The sequence below is a fragment of the Ursus arctos genome, unplaced genomic scaffold, assembly GCF_023065955.2.
Source record: "Ursus arctos isolate Adak ecotype North America unplaced genomic scaffold, UrsArc2.0 scaffold_13, whole genome shotgun sequence".
In the NCBI taxonomy this organism is placed as follows: domain Eukaryota; kingdom Metazoa; phylum Chordata; class Mammalia; order Carnivora; family Ursidae; genus Ursus; species Ursus arctos.
In genome coordinates this window covers 9,027,156-9,053,523 of record NW_026622797.1, presented here as the reverse complement: position 1 = coordinate 9,053,523, position 26,368 = coordinate 9,027,156, and the positions used below count along the sequence as shown (strand labels likewise).

Below are 26,368 nucleotides of genomic sequence, written 5' to 3'. Positions count from 1 at the left end.
CTGTGGTGACGCAGTAGGCAGCATGATGCTCCCCTCGGAGCCAGGCCGGGCTCTGGTGAGCGAGGGGCCGGGGCGGTGGGATGTTGGGATCTGGACGTCTGCCGGCTGCTGTTGTCTAGCATTCAAGATGATGTAAGATGTGGAAGTCAGAAAGTCTTTGGCACACATAAAAATCTTATGAGAAAACAAGCCCGAAGATCCTGGATCCCCGCGCCCGGTGGGGTCACAGTGCTCTTGTTGCCAGATGACAGAACCCCGTGGTGAGAAAGCTGGGAAGGGATAGGAGCAGGAAGTGAAGCCAGAGAAAGAACGTGGTTGGGGAGAGTTGGGGGAGGGTGGAAGAGAAAAGAGCCACCTGGGGGAGCAAGGCTTAGGGGGTGGGGCTAAGCGCGGGGGTCAGTGGCACTGCCACCTCCCTGCTCCACCTCCCTGACCTCCCTGCTCACATGTGGCCCAGCCTACTCTTTTTAAACGGGCAGGAGAGATTGCTATCAAAACCAGTCAGGATAAAGAGTTCCTGGTTCTTACAGCTATAAGCTGAAGTTTCTTGCAAACCCCGCTCCTTTTCTGATAATACCAGGCGAGTGGCAGGTGCTGGGGTTCCGGAGGAGAGGATGGTGCAGCTCAGAGGGGGTCTTGGACACTCGCTACCGTGACTTCCTATTTGAGCTGCAGTGCTGCACATCGTTGAGATTTCTTTTGCTGCTTTGCTCTTGCGTTTCCCTGCAATAAGGTTGCCTGGAGTAAGATTGGTGTTTTGGGTGTGTGTTGCTTGATACTTGCAGCCAGTTTTGAAAGAGTATATTTTACGTGTGTTTCTTTCATCCTGGGTGCGTGTAAGTTGTCGAAGTGTATTCAGTAGATTCCTCTTCTGCCAGCAGTGACGGCGTGGCACAAATTAGCACAAACCTTGTTGTGGTTTCTGTGTCCCAGGCCTTCGGAGTGTCCCAGTGCTTGAGGGGACACCAGGCCTGGGTCAGTATCCTATTCTTGTAATGACAGAGTTTTTTAGGATTGTGTCTCTTAAGAATCTTTTTTTTTTTCCCTGAAACAAAATGATCTCTAGAGCTAATAGAAAGTATTTACTCCGTACCAGGCACTGCTGTGAGCACCTAATGTGCACCATTTCAGGGGATCCTCACAGTTACTCTCCCCGTGAAGTTTCTCTTAGGGTTCCCATTATGACAGATGACAGCACCAAGGTGCAGAGAAGTCACATGAGTTTCTCAAGGTCACAGTACATCGCAGAGCTGAGACTGAAGCCGGAGTAGTTGGCTCCAGAGCCCACGGTCGTGACACGAACACTCCCGCCTCTCACCAGCGGCTGGCAATGACCGAGCACTTCCGAGGGCTTTCGTGTAATAGCTCGTTTAGTTATCACAGCAGCCCTGGGCGGTGGGCCACCTCGGTGTTGAGTCGCAGTCCTGAGAAGGAGAGTGGCTCACCCCAGCTCACCCTGCTGGTCGTGGTGGAGGGGCCTTGCAGCCCCGCAGTCTGCCCTCAGATCCCAGGGTCTTCACCGCTGGTTGCGCTGCGTGGAGCTGGGCCAGGGTGCTGCCCTTGGCTGGCACCTTGCCTGTGCTGACCAGTGTGTGGCCTGCTTCCTTGTTCTCTGCCCTGGGAAGGGTTTTCAGTGGCCTAACTACCATGCTCCTGGGTGTGAATCACCAGGCTTCCAGCCCAGCAGGGGTACGCATGAATTCACGGTTCACTCCTCAAGGAACCGTGGGGCATATTGTTCATTAAAATACATATTGAGGTTGTTGGGCCTTGGATGTTTGCATAATGGCTTTTTTGAATAGGTAATGATAAATGATTTGTAATATATTCAAGTTTGAAATTTGAATATATTCAGATATATTCAATATATTTCACAGATTGAAATTTCAGAGTTCTTATTCTGTTCTTCCCCTTAAGAGTTTCTTCTTCTCAAAATCCACTCAGTGGTAGGTTTAAAACAGAAAGATTTTGGTGAGAGGGCCAAAGAGTGAGAGTGAGAGAGTGGTGGGCCTCCTTTCTGCCTCCGTCCTTGGGGGCTCAAACCCCACCTCCACCTGCTGCCAACTGGGACCTCAGCAGGAAGGCTGCCCCTGGCCTCTATTTTCCCATATGTAAAAGGGCTGATAATCCCTGCTGTTTTGTTTGTTTGTTTGTTTTTAAAGATTTTTTATTTATTTATTTGACAGAGAGAGAGACAGCCAGAGAGAGAGGGAACACAAGCAGGGGGAGTGGGAGAGGAAGAAGCAGGCTCATAGCGGAAGAGCCTGACGTGGGGCTCGATCCCAGAACTCCGGGATCACGCCCTGAGCCAAAGGCAGACGCTTAACCGCTGTGCCACCCAGGCGCCCCTGTTTGTTTGTTTGTTTGTTTTTAAAGATTTTTTAATTTATTTGACAGAGAGACAGCCAGTGAGAGAGGGAACACAAGCAGGGGGAGTGGGAGAGGAAGAAGCAGGCTCCCAGCGGAGCAGGGAGCCCAGTGAGGGGCTCAATCCCAGGACCCTTAATGACTGAGCCACCCAGGCATCCCTGATCATACCTGCTGTTAAGTGCTTAGGGAATGGCAACTGCCCTTTTCTTCAGTTGGTTCAGTTCTGAGCTGGAGGAGGGGAGGTATTACATAGTGGATCCTCAGATATTGGTAGGATGAAAACACATTTTTTTTTTAAAGAAAAAGGGGGGGGGGAACGCACAGTTATTACTACTGTAACAAACCTGATCGAGTTCTTCCCGTATTTACTACACTGTCCTAGGCCCGTCGTGCTTTCATTTATGCGCCCCAACGACCTTGGGGGTATTCTGCTTGTCTCTGATTTACAGAGGAGACACTGGGCCAGAGAGTTGCCTAGCTTGCCCATAGTTGTGTGCCTCGCAAGTGGGGGAGCCAGGATCGGAAGCCAGACTGATAGGCACCAGGCCAGCGCTTTGGACCACGGGAGAAGAGATTATTTTTATACAGGTTATGAAAGAAAAACAAAATCTTTGCTTAAAACATGCGAATGCACTGAGAGATGAAAGTCCCTTCCCACTGCCCACATGCTGATTTTTGAGTTCTAGAGTGGGAAATCTGGGACTGAGTTGAACAAGTAGCAAAATCTGTGATAACAGAAATATTTTCAGTCTTACCTACCTACTGTATCGTGACTCGATGAGGCCAGATAAAATACATATTTATAGAAACGCTTGGGCCTCCGGGCTGCTGTTTCCTCCTGCCTCCCTACGGTGCTGGCTGTCACTGAGGGTTGTAAAACGCAGAGATTCTGTCCCATCTCCATCTGCATCGCTGAAAGCGCCCTGAGGTGTTTTCTTGCATTCTCTGCTTAGCCAAGTCTGTCCATTTCAGGGTCATTCTGCTCCAGGCCCATGAAGGGGCTCATTGAGTGTGTGTCTCCCGCACGGTTTGTCTCAAGTGCTGCTTTATTAACTCTTACAGGGCCCCGCGTGGGAGGGGAGGTGTCTAGTGGCAAGGTAATGTTGGTTCCAGCGGTGCTGGAGTGCTGGGCGGCCCTAATGGGGACACTGGCCTTCCAGCTGGCTAAGCAGGGGCCTAAGGGGAAGGCACTTGCTTGGAGCTGCTCTGGCCAGTTCCCAGACCCAGAGTGCAAAGGTCAGGGCCATAAGAAACACAAAAAGGCAACAGTGGGAGAAAAAGTTCAAGTTTGCAGTTCAGTGGTCTATACTCTGTCCCAGCAGGGAAAGTAGTAGAATATGGAGGAAATGAAAGTAAAACCAGGGAAACATGCATAGAAATGGAAGGAATCAATAATTATTGGTCGAAGGAATCTAGAGTTAATGGCCTACCATTTGTAAGGCTCAGTGCTGGGCACCGAGAAGCCAGAGGGGAGCTCCAGGTTGGAGGAGGCATGGAAGTCTATGAATGGTTGTCACCCACATTAAAATCCGTAATGGTCATGTGCCTCCAGCCCTGCATTTGAGGAGACAGTTGTCTTCTCAGAGTGGTTGGGGGTGGCCTCAGGGGAGGCAGGACCTTGGCTGGGCAGGGAAGGATGGGTGCCTGGGGGCCGAAGGGAGGGGAAGGACTCAGTGACCCATCATTGCTGGAGCGAGGAAGGCCAGCGTCTTAGCTACAAGGATGCTTGGTTGCCACCTCACATTCTGACAGAACAGTTGCGGGTGCCTTGAACTGGAAGATTTCTATAACTGTGTGACTAGTGTCTGGAGTTTCATTTTTAATTGTGGTTTGTTTTTCTTTTTTCAGTATGTGTATTGAAGGGGAGCTTTTGGTTTTAGTAGAATACCCATGAAAAGTGGCTTAAACAACGGGGGTGCCCAGGAGTTGAAGTAGGCTTGTCTAGGGTTAATTCAGTGGCTCCGTGTCCCTGGTGGCCTGAGTGGTTTCCATCTTTGGTTCTCAGTCCTGCCCTATTGCAGTGTCTCCCCCCTTACGTGTGAGGTGGCCGCAGCCAGGCAGTGCTTACCTGCACGGTTATGCCCGCTGAAGACAGAGGAGGCTCTTCCTCTCACCCATCCCTGCATCAGGCAGGGAAACCTTTTCTCGAAGTGCCTGGCTGGTTTCCCTCAGGTTCTGTGTCCTAGTGGGGAGGGGGGCTGGGAAAGCGAGGCTGGTCTCCCTGGCAGGGGACCGGGGGAGGTGGGGGCATACAGCCGTGGGGCTTCTGCCCTGCCCCAGAGAAAATCCCTTCATCTCCCAGGGCTCCTGTTCCTTCTTTAGAACCAAGTGGGGATTATGGAGGGAGAATTGTGTTCAAAGAAACACCCATAAACATGTCACAGGCGTGCCAGCAACAGTTGGTTGTGAAGTGTTTGGCTATCACTCACAGTGACAGGGAAGCCACTGGAGAGTTCTGGACCGAGAGCGAACGCACCTGGCCTTGAGAGCAGCTGGATGGAAAGCAGCGCATTGGTGCCAAGGCCGGAAGCAGGAAGACCAGGGGGGGCCACTGCAGTCCAGTGAAACATGGCAGGGCCTGACTGGAGAGCTGAGAAGGGCCGAGACTCCGTATATTTTGAAGGCTTTGTGATGCATTAGATTTGGGGAGTGAGGAGAAGACAGGGGTCAAAGAGGACTGCTGAGTCCTCAGCCTGAGCCTCTGGAAGGCTGGAGTGGCCACTTCCTGGGGCAGGGAACACTGCAGGATGGGGGCAGCGGAAGATCCAGAGTCTGGCTTTGGTTGTATCACACTCAGACCTGCCTACTGGATATCCAAGTGGGGGGGTCGAGTGGGCGTTTCCTGTCAGTCTGGGGCTCAGCTGGGCCGAGCTATGAGTGTGGAATTGTTCGCACCTGCATCGTCACTAAAGCCTGAAACAGGAGGAGGTCACTGGGGAGTGAGAGCTGAAAAGGGAAGAGGGCAAAGAGCAGCACCGTGCACATGTGTCCCAGCAAGACAGTGCTGACATCCGGGTGCAGCAGAGAGCTCTAGAGGCTGGTTCTCCTGCTCTTCTGTTGTGGGTCTTGATGGCTGCACAGGCTTCACAGTACTCGGAAGCGGTTCCTTGGGAAATGGTTATGAGGACACACAAGACGGGCAGGCATGGCTTACAGGGATTTGGGTTATGGCTGCAGTTTAGCGGACTGGCTTTCCAATGAAGGTGTGTTTAGTTTTTCTAGGAAATATGTCTGTGATATTTTAAATCACCCCACAAAATTGAGGTTAATTTAGAAAGGACTTAAAGAGTCCCAGCTGACTCCAAGGGGACGGTTTGTTTCATTGCATTTGAAAGGTCTTCCAAGGGCCCAGGGGCTCCAAGGAGGCCTGCATTTTCCAGTATGTGTTTTAAATGCCTGCGTGTGAAAAGAGGCGCGGGCCTGGAGAGGAAGACCGGTGTATGGGTCCCCTTAGAAGAGAAAAAGGAGAGACAGCCGTCCTCCGCTGGTGGGGTTTTGCTTGAGGCCTTCCTGCTCTGATTATCCAGGGAGAAGATTCCACCCACTGCTGTGCTTGACTTGGCCAGGGTGTTTGGGGAAATGGGGGGTCCTCTCCCTGCTCCCTAGTAACTTATGCCAATTTGAGGGAAGTACATAAACACTTTTGAGATAACGAATGAAAGCTGAGTAGGTGTTTTCACGTGTCTGGCATCCACACAGATAGATGGGTACTTTGTCTTCAGGCAGTCGGCCATGTGTGCTGTAACAGGTTGAAGACGTGAGACAGCGAAGGGAGGGAAAGCTTCCTGGAGGAGGTGGGACATGCAGGTGAGCCGTGCGGAGTCCAGCTTTGACGGTTTGGTGGTGAGAAGAGAGAGCATTTCCCATCAGGAGAGCAGTGTATGCAATGTATTCCGGCTGGTCCGGAATCTGGCTTGACCATGTTGGGAAACAGAATTTAGGCCCGGGATACTGATGCTTGGGTTTGAACGCTGCCTCAACCTGAGCTCTCTCATCTAGGAAATGCAGATAGTGGTAGTACGTAACTCGGAAGGCAGCTGTGATGACCAGGGGAGGTCGTGATTCGCATGGGGTATGTGCAGCATGGTAGGAGTCCCAGGGACGGATTTGGGGGGACCTTGGAAGCCATAAGGAGGAGTTGAAACTCGACGGAGTGGCCATGGGGAGCCAGAGGCTTCCGGTGCGGGGCGGCGTGTCAGCAGTGTCACAGCATCGCGGAGGAAGCATCTGGGAGGCTGGTGCAGTCCGTGCTGGCAGTGGCCGGGCTGGGGCTGTGAGACTCCGCCCTGGGAAGGAAAAGTTAAGAAGCAAGGCCCCTTCTCCTGGCCGGCTGCAGGCGTGGGACGAATGAGAGGCGAGCATCCTCAGAGGTGACCCCAAGGTTTCAGGGCGTGGGGCTGGAGAAAGGGTAGAGGCAGGAAACGGGCAGTGGAAGCAGCTTTTTCATTTGTTATTTTGTGCTTTAATGGGTTCAGTTTTAAACTGATTGACCATAAAGTGTGGAGTCCTAAGTGAAAATGTCCTGCGAGACACTAACTCAGAACGGGGTCAGGGGCAGGCACGGGCTTGGGGACGGTTCCTGGAGGTGGGAAGGGGCATGAAGGAGGAAGCAGGAGATCAGCCGGGGTCGGAGAGTCCACACAGTGTGGGTGTCAGAAGGGAATGGGTTACAGTAGAGGTTGACATGAGGGATGGGTTAAGGCTGCTGGATCAGAGGCCCCTTGGTGATGGGCTTCATGACTCTTCTGCATCAGTCTTGCCTCTGAGCATTTACAGAACATTCCTTCTGTTGGTGGCCTGATCATGGGGCATAAAGGCTGTTTCCTCACGGAGACTCGCCTGGGCCGCCAGTTAGTTTAGGTTAGCTTGGTTGTTAGAAACACATTGGTGTTGCAGGTGGGAAGTGACGCAGGAGGTAGGCAGAGAAATGACTGGGTGCCTGGTTCGGGCAGGAAGTGTTGTGGGGCAGTTGGGACCAGGAGATGTGAAGCGAGACCAGTTGGCCTCGACTGTCAGCTGCCGCTGCTGTCTTCACGTTAGCATCTCACGGATCGCTGCTTTGACCGAACAACAGTGTGGACCTGTGATTTGTCTTGAATAGGAAGATGTTTCTGAGGTTTTGGAAGTCTCTAGGGTTTTGGTGAATTGCCTCAAAGTTTTTAGAGGTGAAGTTGAGAGCAGAAGTAGCCCTGGGGAGGAGGCACCGTGGTGCAGAACCGAGCTATCTTGGTGCTGGCCCTGGCCCACGACTCCCTGTGGCTGGAGGGGGTCTCTGGACCCCAGACGCCCCAGCTGAGGGTGCCTGGAAAGGTTTAAGGCTCGTCAGAAAGCTGAAGACAGCAGAAATGCAGCTCCTTGCCCAGCTGGTCCCCAGCAAGCCTAGATCCTGGACGTGGTTGTGTCCAGTGAGGTTTCCTCGGGCAGGGGGCTTCTTTAGCTTTCTCTGTGTCTTTTTTTCCATTGAATTGGGTGAGGCCTGATTTCTGAACCAGGAGAATCTGTAATAAATTGGATTTAAGTGGCAGTTTTAAGGAAGGGAGGTGCTAGATTTGTATTGAGCCCCCCGGGGGGGGGGGAGGGATTGGGTGTGTGCTGCAGGAACTCGACCTTGTGCTCTCGGGGCCTCGCTGGTCCCTTTCCTCCCGTTCCCTCTCTTCTGTTCAGTAACTGCTTTCCCAACAAGTCATTGATAACGTGTTTTAATGATAGTGTGTTTTAAAAATCAAAATTTAAATATAATTGTTCTTACTGTATTTATCTCTGCTTCCCAGTAATGTCTTCTGGGCTCTCGCCTGTGCTGGGAGCCCTCAGTGCCCCTCAGAGCCCCCGCACCGGGTGGGGTGGGCAAGTCGCCCTGAGAGCAGTAGACTGGGGTGCCGTGACTCTGGGTAATTTTTTAAATAACTTTAGATTTACAAGGCAAGTGACAGAGATAGTACAGAGTGTCTGGACACCCCTCCCCCAGCTTCACCTCATGCTGGCGTCTCAGCACCATGGCACTTTGATCAAAACTAAGAGAACAACATTGACGCAGTCCTGTGAACTACAGACTTCAGTTGCCTTTCCCAACGTCTAGTCCATTTAGCTTCGTGTAGGGTTTTTTCATAGTGAAAATGTCCCGTGAATTCCTTTCTGCAGACTGTGCAGAGGAACTGCATTCTTAGCCTTGACACCTGGGGACAGCAGAGCGATGACAAAGAGGACCTTGTTCTGATGCCGGCCCCGCCTCCACAGGGCTTTCCCCAGAAGTGCAGTTGTGGAGATGGGTCCCCTCAGCTCTTCCTGCTCCCCCGAGCCTCCTTCCTGGGGACCAGCAGTTACCGCCAAGGGGCAGAGCTGTGACATCTTGGGCAAGTGTTCCACAGTCTTGGACCTCAGTGTCCCCGTGTCTAAGTCAAAGGGGTTGGACTTCCTCCTGGAGGTTCTTTATGACTCTACTGTTTTAAGGCTTTCAGGCCTCTTAAAATCTTTAGGGTCCAGGGGTGCCTGTGTGGCTCAGTCATTTAAGCGTCCGACTCTTCACTTTGGCTCAGGTCATGATCTCAGGGTTGTGAGATTGAGCCCCTTGTCAGGCTCCACACTATGCTAGGAGTCTGCTTGAGATTCTCTCCCTCTGCCCCTTACTCTCCCCACACCCCTTAATTACTTCCTCTCTCACTCTCTCTAAAATAAATAAATAAATCTTTAAAAACAAACTTTAGGGTCCAAAATCGATGTTGGGATCAGGCTGCTTAATTCACTGGCTCTCATTTCTCATGCATAGCAGGGTTGTTTGTGGGTTGGCCTTTGGACCTGTGTCCCAAGAATAAAACAGAGACATTCATTCCTTTATTTCTTCACTGGTACCGTCATTCCATGAAACACGGTGGCACTGACCTCAGAGTTCACTCTCCCAGAGGCCTGGCGGGTCCTGTTGGAGAGAGCCGGCTTAGTAATCAGCAAAGCCATGTCTGAGCAAAGGTGGCTTATGGGCCCCAACCTTTGCCCCAAGATACCATCCAGCTGATTTCCTGCTCAGGAACTGGAATCTTCAGCCACGTAAAGGAGAGGTTGTGTGTGTGCACACAGCACCATGAAAGCAAATAACCTTTCCCTCCGTTTCAGTTCTAAGCCTGGTTTTCCCTGTCCTGGAGTGTGTGTTCTGTTCCTGAGGCATGAGAAATTCCTCTTTCTGTCTCAGCTCCCCAGACCAGGAAATGCTAAGGGAATAAAAATAATGTAAAAAAAATAAAGCAAAACAACCCCCCCGCAAGCTTGTCTCTTTGGATTTATGGGTCTCCACTTTGGGTTATAAGGCAGGGGTCGGCCACTTGGGGCCCGAACCTGGCCCGCTGCCTCTTTGTGGTAGAGTTGAATTGGAACACAGCCACGCATGCATGCGTACGTGACGTCTGGGCTGCGTGTAGAGGCAGCAGTGAGGACTGGAGACGGAGACTGTGTGGCTGGCCAAGCCTCAAACATTTATTGTCGGGTCCTTCATGGATTTTTCTTTTGTTTACTGATGCCTGAGGTAGGGAGTTTTAGAAGAGAACTGATCCCTCCCCCACTGCCATTTTCTTCTGAGCAGAGGAAAGAGTAGGGGTGAATAGGCGGGGACCTCCTGAGGGGGGGCATTGGGCTGAATCCGCTCAGCCGCTGTCCCCCCCGGGGTAAGTCACAGAGGAGTGCGGGCAGCTTGTTCAGTTCCTTCAGAACTAGACCCTGCAGCAGAAGTCAGGCTGAGCTTCACCGGGGGGCTGATGCAGGACAGGTGTTATAAGGAGCCCTGGACTGGACAAACCAGGTCGTGGGCCACCTGGAGGGCCGGGTAGGAAAATGTGTGCTGGTGGCACGTGCTGTTCCCAGTCTGGGCTTGATGGTGCCAGCTCACAGCACAGGCCGAGTGTCCGCTTGAGTGGGTTAGGGTCCTCCGCGCACTCGGGCTCTGCTCTGGCCGCAGAAGGCGAGCATGTGTCGCGGGGGTCCAGCCGTGTGTGGCGTGGTGGGATGTGCTCTCGGTGGGCACCGACGCCCCAGCTCACTCCCGTGCCATGAGGAGCGGGGCTTGGCTGGCCCCATCCAGAGCAGGGTGGCAGGGGCCCTCTCCACCCCTGACATACCGGACAGTCGCCCATCCTGCGGTGGTCCCTCTGATAACTTAGACAGTTTTGTCAGGCAGGTCACCTGCGTTTAGAGTAGGTCCGTTTCTGAGGTGGGGAGGGGGCAGCCTGATGCAGCTTGGGGGTGTTGCTGGTTTGGGGAGGGGCCTCCTGTGGACTCAGCCCCGACCCCCACCTGACCCTCCCCCACTGGCTTCTCTGCAGGCTGGCGCCCATGCGGCTCTACACGCTCTCCAAGCGCCACTTTGTCCTCGTGTTTGTCGTCTTCTTCGTCTGTTTTGGCCTGACCGTCTTCGTCGGGATCAGAGGTAAGGTGCAGTTCTTGGTCATTTTATCATTTATAGTCACCCTGGTGCATGCTTTTCAGCCCGGCCAAGCTATTCCCACTTTCTGTCACCTGCTAAGGGCCCCTTGGTGGAGGGTGAAGCGCCACTTCATTCTGAGCCCACTGGGCAAGGGGTAACCGGGTGTCGCCCCTCATTGCAGCCAGGGCTTGAGTTTAGCTTGGCAGCCCTGGGTAGTCTTGACTGTGTACCTTTTATTGGATAATCAAACGTTTCTGTAGAGGCTCCTGTGCGCAGGACCCAGCCTGGGCACTGGGGAGTCCAGAACGTGCTGACTTATGGGGGCCACAGGCCATGTAAATAGTCCACTACGGGGGCATGAGATGGCTGTCAGCACAGGGCTTGGGTGACCGAGGGGAGCCTGGAGGCTGCTCTGTGTCGCCCTGAACTCTTGGCGGGAGGGAGTCTGCAGATTGGCTTTGGCCTTGTGTTCAGGGCCCCAGTGCCCTGGGGTTCCATGGCATGCAGTTGGAGGGGAGGAGCCACACCATAATGATTTTAGCTTCCAGTCCAACCCCATTTCACACAGATGGAAAACAGATGAGAGAAGTCGGCCCGTTTTCCTAAGGTTTCCAGCAACCCGGTCTCTTCAGCCCTGTCCAGGGAACAGGAGACCAGGACCTGCTTAGGCTGTTTCTTCTTTCCCTCTTAAATACCGTGGTCAGTGAGCGTGGTTCTGGCAGGTGTTTGTTTAATTACGGCATTTCATATTAAAGCGTGAATGACATTAGGCTTAGCCTGTCCCAGAGGCAGTTGTGCCTCTAAAGGCTAGTTTCTTAACCTCAGCTGGACTTGGGGGGCTGGTGACTGGCCCAAGGAAGCTGGGGGTGAGGGCGGTCGCTTAGATGCTGTTTGCCCGCTGATGGTGAACATCCTGGTGATTAACAGCAGCTGTAGCCAGCCTCCTCTTTTCCTGCCTGCGAGGTCAACAAGAAATAAGTTACATCAATCCCGGCACAGGACGTGTCCATCATCTTACTCAGTTTTCATAACCGGCCTTTGAAGATTGGTAGGAGAGGCATTGATAGCCTCGTGAGTGGACTCTCACCGGACTTCAGCCAACTCTTGTTTCCCTCAGCCACTGTCTGTCACAACGTCCGTGATTTTATTCAGTCTTTTCTACTCTTGCAAAAACGAAGTGATGCACCCAGGCCAAGATCAGAAAAACAGTGTCAGGATTCCCACATCCTTTTCCTTCTTCCCAGCGGGTACTGATACTGGGGTTCTCCAGAGAAACACACCAATAGGATATAGGTAGATACTGATCGAGATTTTAGCCTTCAGAGACTGCTTGGGCCTGATCACATGCATACCTTCCGTTTGTGATGGAGTGCTGCCCTGCGTGACCGACTTCATGGCCCGGTGGGTCAGAGAGCAGCCAGGTCACGATGGGCAGCTCAGGTCTCGCGGTAACTTGGGGGCCCGTGGATAAGCATTTAGTCTCTGCTGAGGCCCAATAGCAAGCCAAGAGCCGTGTCTCCCAAAGGGAGTCATTACCTGGGGGGAATAGCAAGGCTTTGCTCCAAAATCCTCAGGGCTTGCTTTATTACTCACCTGCACGGCCCTGCCGAAGCCTCCAGATGGCATCCCTGTCTGTTCTGACCTTCCAGGTGCCAGTGGCTGTGCCGGATCCCTGGGCCCCAGCCTGAGAGCAGAGCAGCCTGCACGGCAGCCCGGACCTGCTGGGAAGCCTTCTCTTGTTCTGGGCCCCACTCAAAATTTGCACCTTTTTGGGTCACTAGGTAAATAGGCCAAAGTATCACACCCAAACAAGGAAGATGTTGCCTCCAGAATGCAAAGAGGCAAGGCCCACCAAGCACCGTGCCTCCGTTTTGGTTATAGGGGGAGCCAAATACAACAGTTCATCTTTTGCCTTAGAAGGGATAGCTCTCCGTGGTGCACAGCATGGGACCCCTGGAAATTTCACTGAGGTAGGAGGCCCCTGGATTTTAACCAGATTTATTCCCCATCCTCTGACATGCAAGTGTCTTACGAATGAGTTTAGGGTAGCTGCTACTTCTTACTCTCTAGGTCTAATCAGCACAATGGCATCGACGTGATGGACCAGCATGAGAGCTTGTGGAAGGGAAAGAAGACTGAGATCTGTGCAAACTCTGGTGTATGGCTGGGGAGTGACGTACCTCTGGGGTAGGACAGGGAAGGTGTGTTGCTCGCCTGGCTTCCGGTGGGCCTTATTCCCAGGGACGAGGCCAGTATTTGCCAGAGCGGTAGCTGCGTCGCTCAGGGGCAGGAGGCTGTGTGCGTTTGCTCAAGCTGGTACAGCAGCTGCGGTGGGAATCACCACCTGGCTCAGCTGACGGTGGTCCACTGTCCTCTCCAAGATCTACCTACCCTCTGCCTAGGCCAGATAGGCGAGTTGAATGGGGATGTGGTGGGACTCTTTTCAGGTCCTCAATGGGAACACTAATGGCTGCAGTCTAGGAATGTGACACTGGTTTTGATTGTATTTTTGTAGGTAGAGGCTGTTCTGGTGACTTCCATTTGGCCTTTCCCTCCATAATAGCCCTCACTCCGCAAGTTAGGGAACCTGTATGGGGATTCTGCTAGCTGCTGAGTATATGTCTTGCAGTTATGCATTCTGGAACTGGTGTTTAGCCATAGGGTGGGTTCGGGGACCCGCTGGGTCCATTGTGACATGTGCCTGAGCTAAAACCCCATTGGTTACCTGACCTCCGTAAGTCCCTACTCTGACTGGTGGACCACACTGATGTTTGGGGTTTCCTGCAGTTGGGGTCAGTTCAGAGCCAGTGTCCAGGGGACCCCAACATGTATTTCCTTTTCCCCAGGGTGCAGTTATCTTGGTTAAAAGGCTGTAGGTTCTTTGGGAGAATGATAAGCAGTCTACATTTTTGTCAGTGTACTGGGGTGCTTTCTTAAGGGGACCCAGTCTTCTTCCCTTCATTAAGGGGTTTGTAAAGTGGCTCAAATCCGGAAACTATTGACGGGTTGTGACTCTCTGTTTTTATGATTCAGGTTAGACTTTTGTTCACTTGACTTAGACTTTTCTGCTTACGCAGATCAAGTCAGACTTTAGTAGGCTTCCTGTGGATTTCACTTCTAGGAACGCCATAATCAACTAGCCAGCCCCATACGTCTTTGTGACTCAGACTCTTCTGATTGCTGCTTTGACTGTCCTGTCCATTACAGGAGCCATACCCACCTTGCTTTGGGGGGGCAAGTGCCACTGTTTAGTCCCACCACTCCCGGGATCCAGTTACTCCCATTGCACTGGGTTTCCCCAGTTCAGTGACCATGGCTCCTACTGTAAGATCTGGTCTACAGAGCAGGACAGTCATAGAACTCTTTAAGGATGCTGGGGCCCCCCTCACAACTTTATTACTCATGGTGAAAGCTCTATGTCCTGGAATCTCCCAGCAGATCTTAAATGACAAATCCACCCCAATGTTCCAATCTCCCTAAGCCTTCGCATCCCTTCCTCTCCATTAAACCAAGGTAGGTGTGGCATTTCTAATTTGCTCACTGGGGACCACCTTTTGGTCCATGTTTTAACCAACCAACCAAACTGTTAGAGCCTTTCCTAACTCCCAGAGTACCAGCATGCAATGCAGACTCTCTGCTTAGTGAGCCTGCATCCATAGATTCAGACCAACCCAACTTTATGTTCCTTCCACCATTTTCCCACACCCTTAGTGTTCATTCCCACGCAAGTTACCCAGATTTCTCTCTGTATAAATCAGAAAACTCACGTAGTTCTTTTGGAGTGTAATGCATCTCCCCACGGGTCATACTTTGTACCCCACCTTTAGGAGCCCGCTGGAACTTGAGTCTAGTTACCGTTCTAGAATCAGAGAGGGAGGTTGCTGAGCAGAATCGGCATTGTCCTGCATGGCCGTCAGGGGAGTCTGTCTCCTTAGGTAAGGCAGGGTTTCCACTTCAGACGGAGGTGGAAAGGCTGCTTCTGGGAATGCAGAGAATGCTTCCAGTGGCAGAGAAGATGCATCTAAATTTAGCAGCTCCGAGCCCCCATCTTCATCAGGATCTTCCTGCACGTCCCCAGACCAGGATCGCCCCACTTCCCAGCCAGTGCCCTCACTTGAACAGTGAGGCAGCCTGTGAGCTGGTGTGCAGCTTGTGTTGTAATTCAGCCAGCTGCAGGATGAGATTCCGGGCTTGAGTCCAGCACGCAGCCCTGCGGCTACAGGAGATAAGGCTGTCCGGCAGGATGCACAGGTCATATACGTGGCACTGGAGCTGGGAAGTCAAACTCCGGAGCTCGCCTTGTCTTCTACCGCTTTGTCCGGGAACATTAGGAACAACCAGTCACCCTCATTCTATTTGTTAATTTTCCGAAAATATTCTAAAATATCATAAATAGAGTCACTTAGCTCCTTCTTACAAGTGGTTGATTAGGAGTATCCAGTAGAGATATTGTGCATATTTTCATGAATCACCAGTGCTGTCTTTACTACTGGACATAGAGTCATTACCATCTTTACACCTGAATCACATTAGAGAGCCAATTCCAGAAACCCCAGAACCAATATGAAAAAGGTCTTCCTCTATAACAACTGTCAGTACCAAATTCTGTATTAGGGTTCGCCAAAGAAACTGAGCCAATAGGAGGTGTGTGTATGTGTGTGTGTACATATGTATAGAGAGAGAGAGGGAGAGGGGCAGGGGTGGAGTGAGAGAGAGAATTTTTATAAGGAACTGGCTCACATGATTATGGAGGCTGAGAAATTCCAAGTTCTGTAATCGACAAGCTAGAAGCACAGGAGAGCCGGATAAGGTCCAGTCTGTGTCTGGAAACAGCTGAATATTGATGGGCCAGCTTGAAGACCGAGAGCAAGCCCAGGCAGAGAGCAGAGTCTCCCTTAGGCAGCCTTTTGCTCTATTCAGGCCTTCAACCATTCGGATGAGGCCCACCGGCTTTGGCCAGGGCAGTCTGCTCTCCTCCGTCAACTGATTCAAATGTGACTCTCATCCAGAAACACCCACACAGACACAGTCAGACTCACATTTAGCCGGATATCTGGGCACCCACAGTCCAGCCAAGTTAACACAAAATCACCATCCTAAGTCCTCCGGTAATAACGTTATAGGATTTCAGAATTAGGAGTGCCTTAGTGACCGCTGGGTCAGTCACCCTCATTTTGCAAATGTGAAAACAGATTCAGAAAGCCAAGTTAGCTAAGACTAGAGTCTAGACTTTTCTGACTCACAGTTCTTTTTTTTTTTTTTAGATTTTATTTATTTATTTATGAGAGAGAGAGAGAGAGAGAGAGCATGCACAAGCAGGGGGAGGGAGAAGCAGGCTCCCGCTGAGCAAGGAGCCCAATGCAGGACTCCGATCCCAGGACCCTAGGGTCATAACCTGAGCGGAAGGCAGATTAACCAGCTGATCCCCCCAGGCGTCCCTGACTCCCAGTTCTTAATTCTCTCTGAGAAAGCGGACTGCCTTATTTCCTGGAACAGGGGTTTGCTCAGATTGTGAATCTGTTTAAAATAAGCCTCACTGTGGGTGCAGCCTCCTTCGCACGCAGGGACAGCCTCCTCAGCATTCACGAACATGTTCTAAACCCCGGTCAGCGCATTGGTTCTGAACTCGGTACATACTCCTGTGCGTACTCGTCTATCTCCTCCTCTCCGTGGAGCCTCCTTGGTCACTGAGGCGCCCAGAATACTAGCATCACCGCTGAGAGTGATTTTAGAATGAATTAAATTAAAATCTACTTCACACTGCTTTCCTTTGAGGCCAAAGCTCTGAAAAATTACATGTAAGATTCCACGAAGCTTATATATCAGTTATTTCAGGAATATACATTGAGTATACATTCATATATTTTATGCTTTTTTATATCCTGAGCTTAATAAATATTTTTGGAAGACTGGATTAATTGGGTGAACAGATAAGTGTGTCTTAATTTTTTAGTAGAAATCTTTATACTTTACAAAATATACGGACGATGTCTGTGTCATTAATAGTTTCTTGGATCCAAGCACTACAGAGTGAGCACTCATTGAAAGCAAAGGAGAGGTTTTGGCCTGAGGGATCCCGTGGGAATCATGTACAGTGTGTGGTGGCCATATCGTGCTCACCTGCGTTGGGGACATGAAGCGCAGCAGGGTGGGTGTTGTGTCTGTATGTGTTTAGATGTCCCCTAAGGACAAACCAGGACAGTAAGACCACCTCTACATAATGTGTGTCTTTCTTGGCATTTGAAAAACAATCAGTAAATTAATTATTGATATAGATATAACCTGCTTTTCTCATTCTCTGTTACACTTTTAGGGCCCAAAGTAATCCAGACGTCTGCAGCTAATTTTTCACTAAATAATAGTAAAAAGGTAAGACTGCGTCGAAGGGGTGGCTGGCGGGGCCCTAGTCACTTCCGGGTCATTCGGGATCCTTGGGGCACACACCACCCTGGCCGGGCAGCACGCATGTCTCACCCCGCGGTCAGCTGCTGGCTTCTGGCCTCTTGTTTGCTAGAAGGACCTTCTCTGCTGCGGTAATAGCGCAGCCTGGAGAGGATGGTGCTGTCAGCTCAGGGAGCAGCAGTTGCTTTCCAAATACCAGTCGACTCACCCCGATTCCTCATGCCCTCAAGTCTTCCTAGACCGTAAGTTCTGGCAGTGCTCCCTTGGGCATCTGACCATTCCTTACTGCATTTATGCAAGTTAATGCAGGTCTCCACTTGGCTTTCTAATGATTGTTTGGTATTCCTGCATGAACTCCATTTAAATGAAAAAAATCCTTTTTCTTTTCTTTTTTAAATGTGATTGATTCTTCACCATCATTAAAGAAATACAAAGTTCCTTCCAACTGGAGAATTTCAGTAATCTTTAATAAATGCTAATTGTGGGAGCCCAAACAACTAAACCCCTTTGTTTTTCTGCATACCAGACATAATCTCTTTATCTATAAACTGAATGCAATGGTCCCACATTCTCATGGCACCGTAATGTTTAAATTGGATTGACCCCAAACATCCCCGTCTTCCTTCTCTTAGCTCTCTGGTAGGTTTTCACCCTTACAATTTCCAAAAAGCAAAAGGAGAAAAATGTCCTAAAACTTACCTTTTAATTCCTCTTACTCTTGCTAGTTGGAAAGGGCCCTCTGGTTAGCCCACTGACATTTGCGTTTCTTGATTTTCTTTACGTCTTTCCCTGAGGACCTGATTTGAAGAGGTGCTGTCATCGGGGTTTCCTGAACATAGTTCGGTCTTTTAAAATTTCTTTCTCTCAGGATCTAAGTCCTTTTTTTTTTTGACACTAAAATAGCTGCCATCCCACCAAACTCTTTGCTCCCGAAAGATCAGGCTCACCTCTGAAAGATGATAGACCATCATCTGGTGGGTTTCAGGGCCTCGTGGCTTCGGGCGAGCCTTCAGTCGCAGGGCGTTTCTATCGGTACTAGAACACAGACACTACATATTTATGTAGACTGTGCATTCAAATAACGCCTTTCTTTGGAACCGTGGGTGGGCTCCTTAAGCAATGTTCTCTCTCTCCCACGGCTGATGGAAGCCAGTATTATGGTTTTCAGCACACACACCGCAGAAGCATCATTGGCCATGGGGTCCCCTCTGATTTTTCCCTCCCAAAGGCATTAAGACTTTCCTAAAGCTGAGAACAATAGACCTCAAACAGTGACTGATCTGGCATATTGGAACTGAGGAAATGAGTCTTGTGACTATGAAGATCTATCCTTGGTGTCCTTTATTATCTTATGATACATCTTATCCTATGTACTTTTAATTTTTTTCCTCCAGGATGGCTTTTTCTTGCTGTTTATATGGGCCCAAGGCTGCAGGTCATGGACATTGCCTGCTTAGAGGTTTTCATGAGACAGAGGGGATGCGATAGAATGTTAAGCTTTTCTTTTTCTGGAAGGCAGAATTTTACTTATATTGTCTAAAGGAAAACTACACGTTTCTGTTGCGGAGCTTACACAAACCTTTTACTAAATGTAAATTTTGTACGTTAAGATGAGCTATTTGGGAGACTTAATAAGAAGGTCATATGGATTACTTAACTTTTTTTTCTTCTGCCTTAGCTGAAGCCAATTCAAATCCTTTCAAATCCGTTGTCTACATACAATCAGCAACTGTGGCTGACATGTGTTGTGGAGTTGGTTCAGTCAAAAGGTATGAAGCCTGACATTTCGAAATGATGTTTCTTTGTACAAAGCACCATATTTTAAAGATTGAGAGAGCTTTAAAATCTTTGAACAAGCGCTCAAAGATGGATCACAGGGATGCTCATTATTCTTTATAAAACAACAAATTGGAAGGCCCTTATGTTTCTGCCAGTGTCTTCCAGAGAAAGTTACGATGCAGCGCTCAGTCCGCTTAGCTCAGTGGCTGCACAGTTTAGCCATTGCTACGGCGCCTTTTTCCGTGGGGTTCTGGGAGAGGCTTCAGTTCTAATGCCCTGAGGCAACAGTTCTGTCCCCCAGGGACACTTGGCAGTTGTCACCACTGGGGCAGAAGAATGCTCCTAGTATCTGGAGGGTGCCGACCGTCCTGTAGAGCATGGTACAGCCCCACAGCAGAGGGTGATCTGGCTCAGAACACCGGTGCTGCTGAGGCTGAGAAGCCTGCCCTGGCGTGCCCCAGTCTCTAATGCCTCAGCGCTGCTTCCTGGAGCGGTACTAGTTATGTGCCACCCGGGGCGAACTGAGAAAATGGTCACCCACGTTATTTCCCGTGTTCTATGAGTCAGATGAGGCACCTTGGTTGAGAAAGAATCTGAAAAGATAACCCCATAACCACAGTGAATTAAATTAAAAAAAATATGGATTACCAAAACATTAACCCCTTTTTTGTAACATCTTAAAAAACATAAATAATTTGGTATCACTGTATGTTTATATGCCTAGAAAATGGTCTGGAAGGACGGGCACAAGATGTTAATTATGGTTATTACCTCTAGGTGGTAGGATTGTGTTTAATGACATCTTTATATTTTTTATTATCTGATTTTTTTTTTAACAATGGGCATAAAAACAGAAAAATAATAAATTGTGTAATCACAAAAATAGGAAATCTAATTTTATTTTAGTGTAACGTTAAGGTAAACATTTATGTGGGAAATTAAAAAATAAAATTTCATTAGCCACAACATGGTTGCCTTTTTGTGAACCGAAACTGGTGGACCTGTAATGTAGGCTTTTACATGGGCCCCTGGGTGATGGGTTGGATGTAGAACCTGATGGAAAGGCTTACTTTGCTGACAGGTGTGCGGTTTTCACATGTGCCGAGGCTGAGGTGGTCGCAGGACCCTTCTGGGCGCTCACCTTGGCTGATGTCGTCTCTAACACTGAATTTCTTTCTTTTGTAGAAACATCTATTCAGACAAGTTTCCTCATGACTGTTAAAGTTGACGGTGTAGCTCAAGATGGAACCACCATGTTCATTCACAACAAAGTTCACAACCGGACAAGGACCCTCACCTGTGCAGGGGTGAGTGTTCGAATGATCAGCGATTATTCATCGTGCTGCCCTGTTACGTATGTGCTTTCCTGAGTAAAAGAATGGAATCATACCAGTGATGGTGCGGAACACTCACCTAACTTTCTGCGCTGATACCCTTATAAATTCTTACACATGTACACACACGCACACGATGCCTGTTTTCACTGTTTGTGTACCGCCTGGTGTGTCTACAGATGGCTGTTCACGGGCTGCTTGTCGCCTGTGAAGGTCTGTCACTGCGCCGTGGTCATTCTGAATTGCCGGGGCTTCGGGTTTCCAGCCCTGGTGCACCTGCGGGGGCAGAGGCCCAGGCCTCGTAGGGAGGGTGGCCTACTTGTTTGAGCGTCTACTTCAGCGTGCAGTGTGTGGTTATGCGATAGGAAACCTGGTGGTCCAAAGTGAGAAAGGAACCCTCGCTCTTGATATTTTTGGCGCCATATTCTGTCAGAGTCCCAAGAGTCAGAACTGGGACCGCTCTGTATATAACAGGGTGATCCCCTGGGACTAAGCAGGTCATGGGGGGCATGGGGGACATGGAACATCGGAAAGAGAACGCGTGGATTGGGGGGTTAGGAAGGTGGTTTCGCTGACAGGTGTCATGCCAGGCTTCCCGTACATTCAGGTCTCCATCAGTCCCCAGAGCGGGCCCCGCTACCAAAGCCCTGCTGTACACAAGAAGAAACTGAGGCGCAGAGAGATCAGAGCACTAGCCAGAGGTGACACACATAGTGAGCAGGGGCCGGGATTTCAGCCCGTGCTTTTGTATTCTAGAGCTCGTGCGCTTAGCAGCCACGCACCGCCTGGTTGACAGCAGTGAGGCAGCAGGCCTGTTTGTCCTGGCAGGAAAGCATTCAGGTGGGGAAGGGTTCCCGTTGGATGCTGGCCCCTGTCTGGGGTCCCTCTCTGCTGGCGTCTGTTTGAAGATCCCGAGGCGGCTGCTCCCCGACCCGAGCAGCGGTTCCGCCCACTGGGTTGGCCTCGTGGGCCCAGGCAGGTGTTGCTCGGGAAGCCACACAAGTGACCAGACTCTCGCCCTGCCTCCATTGTCACCTGTCGCAGGAGAGCTGGGCCAGCCTCTAAAATGTGTTGTCCTCGTCCACAAAGTGGTGTTACGCCCCCCCGACCATCCTCAGAAAGTGGCGAGGATCCAGTAGGATACCGGCTGTGAGAGCCTGCAGTGCCCAGTGCGGGGCCGAGCACACACCACGTCTGTGTGCAGTAGGTGCTGTGTTAGTTCTGCCGCGTAATCGGGAGGGACGATGGATCCGGGGTCTGAAAGGACCGTGCACGGGCGGGGCTTCGCCTCCACCCCCAGGAAGACTGTGGAGTCCAGCCTTAGCTGGGACTTCAGCACCTGGCTTTGCTCCTTCTTGCACTGTGATGATGATGAACAGGGGGTCGGTGACTTTATTGTAAGGCTAATGTGACTGATCTTTCTGGTTTGCGAGGACCAAGGAGTTTCCCAGGATGGGGGACTTTCCGATTTAAATGGGGACAAGTCTCAGACCCACAAGGATGACTCGGTCACCTTGTCTGAGGCCTGTACTCTGAACAGCGCCGGGCTGCCCGTGAGGCTGCTTGTCTGCACTGTTGCTTCTTGGCAGTGCCCCCAACACTGTGCACCTTGAGAGTGGCCCTTGGTACCTCACCGTAGTGTCTCCCCACTCCCACAGTTTCTACTGTGTCACCCTTGGGGACTTCTCTCTTCTGCTGTCTCTCTGTGCAGGTCCTTCCCCAGCCCTCCCAGGAGCACTGCCCTGACTTAAAAAAAGATGGGATTTTTATGTTCTAGAGCTATTGACCACCATTTATATACTACCTTTGTCTTAACATAAAGAGAAAACGCCGTCCATCTTGGGTAGCAGGTGGTCCACGCCAGGTGGGTGGGAATGCTGTGCTCTCACAAGGGATTTTGCAGGGGCACGTTGTGTTCGGTGCGCAAACCATGGCTTGAACGGAGAACCCCCAAACCACTGGGTGGTCTCACTGTACCTTTTATAAACTTGAAGATATATGCAGGCTGAGATATAACTGTTTTATTAATTCAAACATCCTCTGAAAGTCCAGACTTGTGAGAAGTGGTCATCTGTGCAGCACAGATCTATTCACTGAGTACTGAGTACTGCCCAGTACTTAGCTGCCCCTGTCCCCACGTGTCCTCCTGTGACCTGTCAGGAATGAATTTGGTTTTGCGGAGACCAGGGGCAACATGCACACTCACCCCTTCTGACTTCTTCCCTGGCCCTTAAGTCAGCACTCCCTGCCTGCCGATTGTCCGCTTATCTTTTTAAGGCTTCCCGTGAACATCCAGATCTGTTTTCCTACCTGACCTCAGACTTTCACGGCTTGGGGAGCCTTTGATCCACAGGAGGGGTGATTGCCCTGTTCACAGCCGTGGCTCTCACAGGCGCCACCCAGACCGAGAGGACTTCGAGGGGTGTGCTGGGTGCGTGGCTGCGCCCAGGTCACTGGCTGCCCGGCCGCTGAGTACACATCCGTATCTACCACCCCGGCCATGCTGAAATAGAGGCACCCAGCTCCTAACTGTACAAGACAGGAGACAGGGCCTCTGGGCAGGCAGCGAGCACACACACGCGTGTAATCACACTAGCCATTGTCCTGTAGCCTTTGCCTTGGGTGCAGGCCTGACCTCCTAACAGAGACTACTACAAAGGTCCCGTGTAGGGAAGGAGAGGCATGGGGGTGAGGGGGCAGCCAGTCACTCTGTATATCATGCGGCAGCTGTGGAAGTGAGCAGGGAGGAGAGTGAGGCTCGGGGGTCTAATTTGTTGTGTCTTAGCTTATGCTCCCCCACCCCCGCTAGTGTATTTGTATGAATGTCAGGTTTGTGTTGCATTGTTAAATTTTTTATGCAGGTGACATTATTTTGAATCGTCCAAAGTAGAAAGAGTCTAATGATTGCAAATCATCTATTATTTGTTTCCAAAAATATCCATTTGGTTTTTTCTTTCTAAGAATTGTTTTTGGCTGGCATCTGAATTTTTCTGGGCTCTGGCAAGTTCCCTGGAGCTGGTTAATTCTGCTCATCTGTTGTTGAAATGTGTTACTTCATGGGTCAGTTGGTGGGGGAGCCAGTCTTACTCGCTTTAAAGACACAGCTCTTCCTTGTGTCTTTGCAGAAGTGTGCGGAAATTATCGTGGCGCACCTCGGCTACTTGAATTACACGCAGTATACCGTGATTGTGGGATTTGAACACCTGAAGCTACCCATCAAGGAAATGAACTTTACGGTAAGCATACCAGCTGACCTCAGTGTTTCCATGGCTTGTTTAGCTCCCATTCTTCTGTCAAATGACTGAAATAAATATCAGAATTGAAATCATGTTATTTTAGGGTAGCCATAATTTCTCAAGTATGTGAAACAATGTATAGCTTAATGAAACAGGATGAAATTGGAAACCCCTTCTGCTGTTCTGAACAGAAAGTATAGAGAGTAGCCTTCCCGTTGGAAGGTCAGTAAGAGTTATCGGGTGAACCCTCCTGGTAGAAGAAGAACAAGGCGGGACCCCCTTCGCCATGCCTGTGAGCCACCCTCGGGCCCCACCAGGACGTCTGGCGGGAAGCAGGCTCTGCTCTCACATGGCCTGCCCAACACAGCTCTCACTGTGAAACTTTGCTATCCTGTGTCCCACTGAAGTCAGCCTCTTTGTTCCTTCCACTCGCTCGTTCCCCAGTGTAACCAGCGTGGTGACCAGGAGTACGGGTTTGAGCTGGTTTAGATCCTGGCGCCATCGTCTGCCGTTCAGCATCGTTGAGCCCGTGTCCTTATCTGTAGAATAGCTGCCTCAAAGAGCCATGTCGACGGGTGAAGGTGGTAATGGGTTCCTTTTGAAGCATGGTGCTTGCCTGAGCTGGAGCTCCCATCCCCTAGGCCTGATGGCAGTCGTTCCCTGTTCCTCCGGCCCCCGGCCCCCGAGGGGCTGAGAAGCCACTCGTCTTCTTTCTGTCTCTGGATTCACCTGTTCTGGACATTTCATGTGAATGGATTCATCCCATATGTGGTCTTTCGTGACGGACTCCTTTCATTACGTGTACTATTTTTGCAGTTCATCTGTGATTTGGGGGTATCAGCACCACGTGCTTTGCTGAATGTTTCACTGGGTGGGAGATTCCATTTCATGTATCTGCTCAGTGGTTGATGGCGTTTGGGTTCTTTCCGTTTGGGGCTTTTATGAGCACTGCTGCCGCAAGCATTCACCTGCGGGCTTTATTTGGATTGCAGGGTGCCCTCCACTGAGCGGTTCTGATGTGTAGGCCCTCTCCTGCGTGCTGGACATGCACTGCCTCCCCCGGCCCACCTCCGCGGTGGCGCCTGTGGTCCCCATTTTCCTGGCGGTCCCTGGAGGTCGGCTGGGCGTGGGATCATGCACGGTGCCTGCTCACCAGAGGCACTCAGCAAACGGCACCTGCTGTGAACATTCATATGACTTTTCTTTCATGTTCTGTCTCCAGACTACCCAAAATGAGTTTTGTTCTTTATCTATGTCATAGCTCTCCAGATACTTAAAAATGTTGTCTCAGCCCCTCGGAGGTTCTTCCTTTCCTTCACATGCCCTGTTTATGAAGTAGAAGCAGGTGGTCCTCCAGGTGTGGCTGGAGCCCGACAGCTGCCTCCTCCGGCAGCCTCATCACCTGTCGGCTTGTGTTCTGCCAACTGCTAAACACCCCTTGGACTTTTTCCTCCATAACTGCTCTCAGGTCTGTTCTCATTCTGACTCATAATGAGTCTCATCGTCTGCTTTTGTGGTTGGTTTGTAAATTCGCCGACACCGCTCAGGCATTACACTTCACTCTTGAATTTCTTTGCAGCGGTTTTGGCTTCTGGGTCCAGCCTCTCCTGATCGTTTGAGTTCGAATCTGGATTCTGTTCTTTGTGGTATGAAATATTTCCTGGAGCTTTTTCCTCAGAACATCTGGCCAGCATCTTGCCTGTGTCCTTGAGTTCATGATGCAGAGGTTGAACCCTGATAGGGTCTGAGATGGATGTCCTAAGTTCAGGCACACTGATTCCATGCTGTGCTTAACTATCTGTGCTTTAGACTTTGGTATTTTAGAATTACCCCGAATGACTCCGGGAAACAAACTGAGGGCTTCAGAGGGGAGGGGGTGAGGGATTGGAATAGGCCGGTGATGGGTATTAAGGAGGGCATGTATTGCATGGTGCACTGGGTGTTATACGCAAGTAATGAATCATGGAACATTACATCAAAAACTAAAGATGTACTATATGGTGAATAACATAACATAATAAAAAATTATTAAAAAAAAAAAAAAAGAATGCAGAGAGCAAAGAACACCATGTTTCTCAGACAAAGGACCTCTCCTTTCCATCTTTGCCGGGGCTTCGTCCCCTGAGTTCTCAACAGCTTTCCCTCCAGGCTTAGTCCACCCTGACCCTAGTACATGGGTTCATTTTTGATGAGGGTTCTCTCCTTCCATCTTTTCTATCTGTTTTATTTCCTCTTGGAGTTATTCCTAAATAATTTGGTACACGTTTCAGACGAACTTGGTCCGTGTCATTGCACTGTTGCCTAAGAAGGCAGATGATGTGGTCTCACCGGAGAGCTCAGCAGGGAAGTGGCCATCAGAACCGCTCATCTGGAACGATGCCATCAGGCAGAACTTCATTCTGGGTAGTGTTCTTCAGCATCCAGAATGCTGATACATGAGACCCCTGGGGTCTGTGGGGATGTCACCTAAGATTTTTCTCCATTTTTGTACATTTCTAAATCCCCAGTACCCAACAGTGCACCTGGCAACAGGCTTGTAGTAACTATATATGGGTTGAATTGAAGGATAACACCGTAGCATTTCACAGCTTAAGAGACTCACGTGGTCAGCAGATGTGAAGTGATGTTTATCCTTGCTATAAACCAAAGAATCAGAGAATTAAAAAAGGAATGCTTTTTTTTTTTAACCTAGCAAATGGTAAAAGCACAAAAATCATACCTAGGGTTAGTGAAATGCAAGGACACAAGTTCTTTCATACAGGTTAATGTGGGTGTAAATGAATTTCAGTGTTGGGGGCAGTTTGGCGGTGTATCAAAGCCTTTATGTGCATGTTTTTTTTGAC

The 26,368-nt window shown here is 50.3% G+C and overlaps 1 protein-coding gene across 1 annotated transcript in view; it reads left to right on the top strand.

Annotated features, from left to right (window-relative positions):
- The window catches only part of TMEM181 (transmembrane protein 181), a 52,521-nt gene that overhangs the window by 1,670 nt on the left and 24,483 nt on the right, over positions 1 to 26,368 (top strand). The window contains exons 2-6 of the mRNA XM_026504662.4: positions 10,674 to 10,777; positions 17,088 to 17,143; positions 18,855 to 18,945; positions 20,141 to 20,262; positions 23,415 to 23,525. Coding sequence (XP_026360447.2) covers positions 10,674 to 10,777; positions 17,088 to 17,143; positions 18,855 to 18,945; positions 20,141 to 20,262; positions 23,415 to 23,525 — 484 coding nt within the window. The remainder of the gene's footprint in view (positions 1 to 10,673; positions 10,778 to 17,087; positions 17,144 to 18,854; positions 18,946 to 20,140; positions 20,263 to 23,414; positions 23,526 to 26,368) is intronic.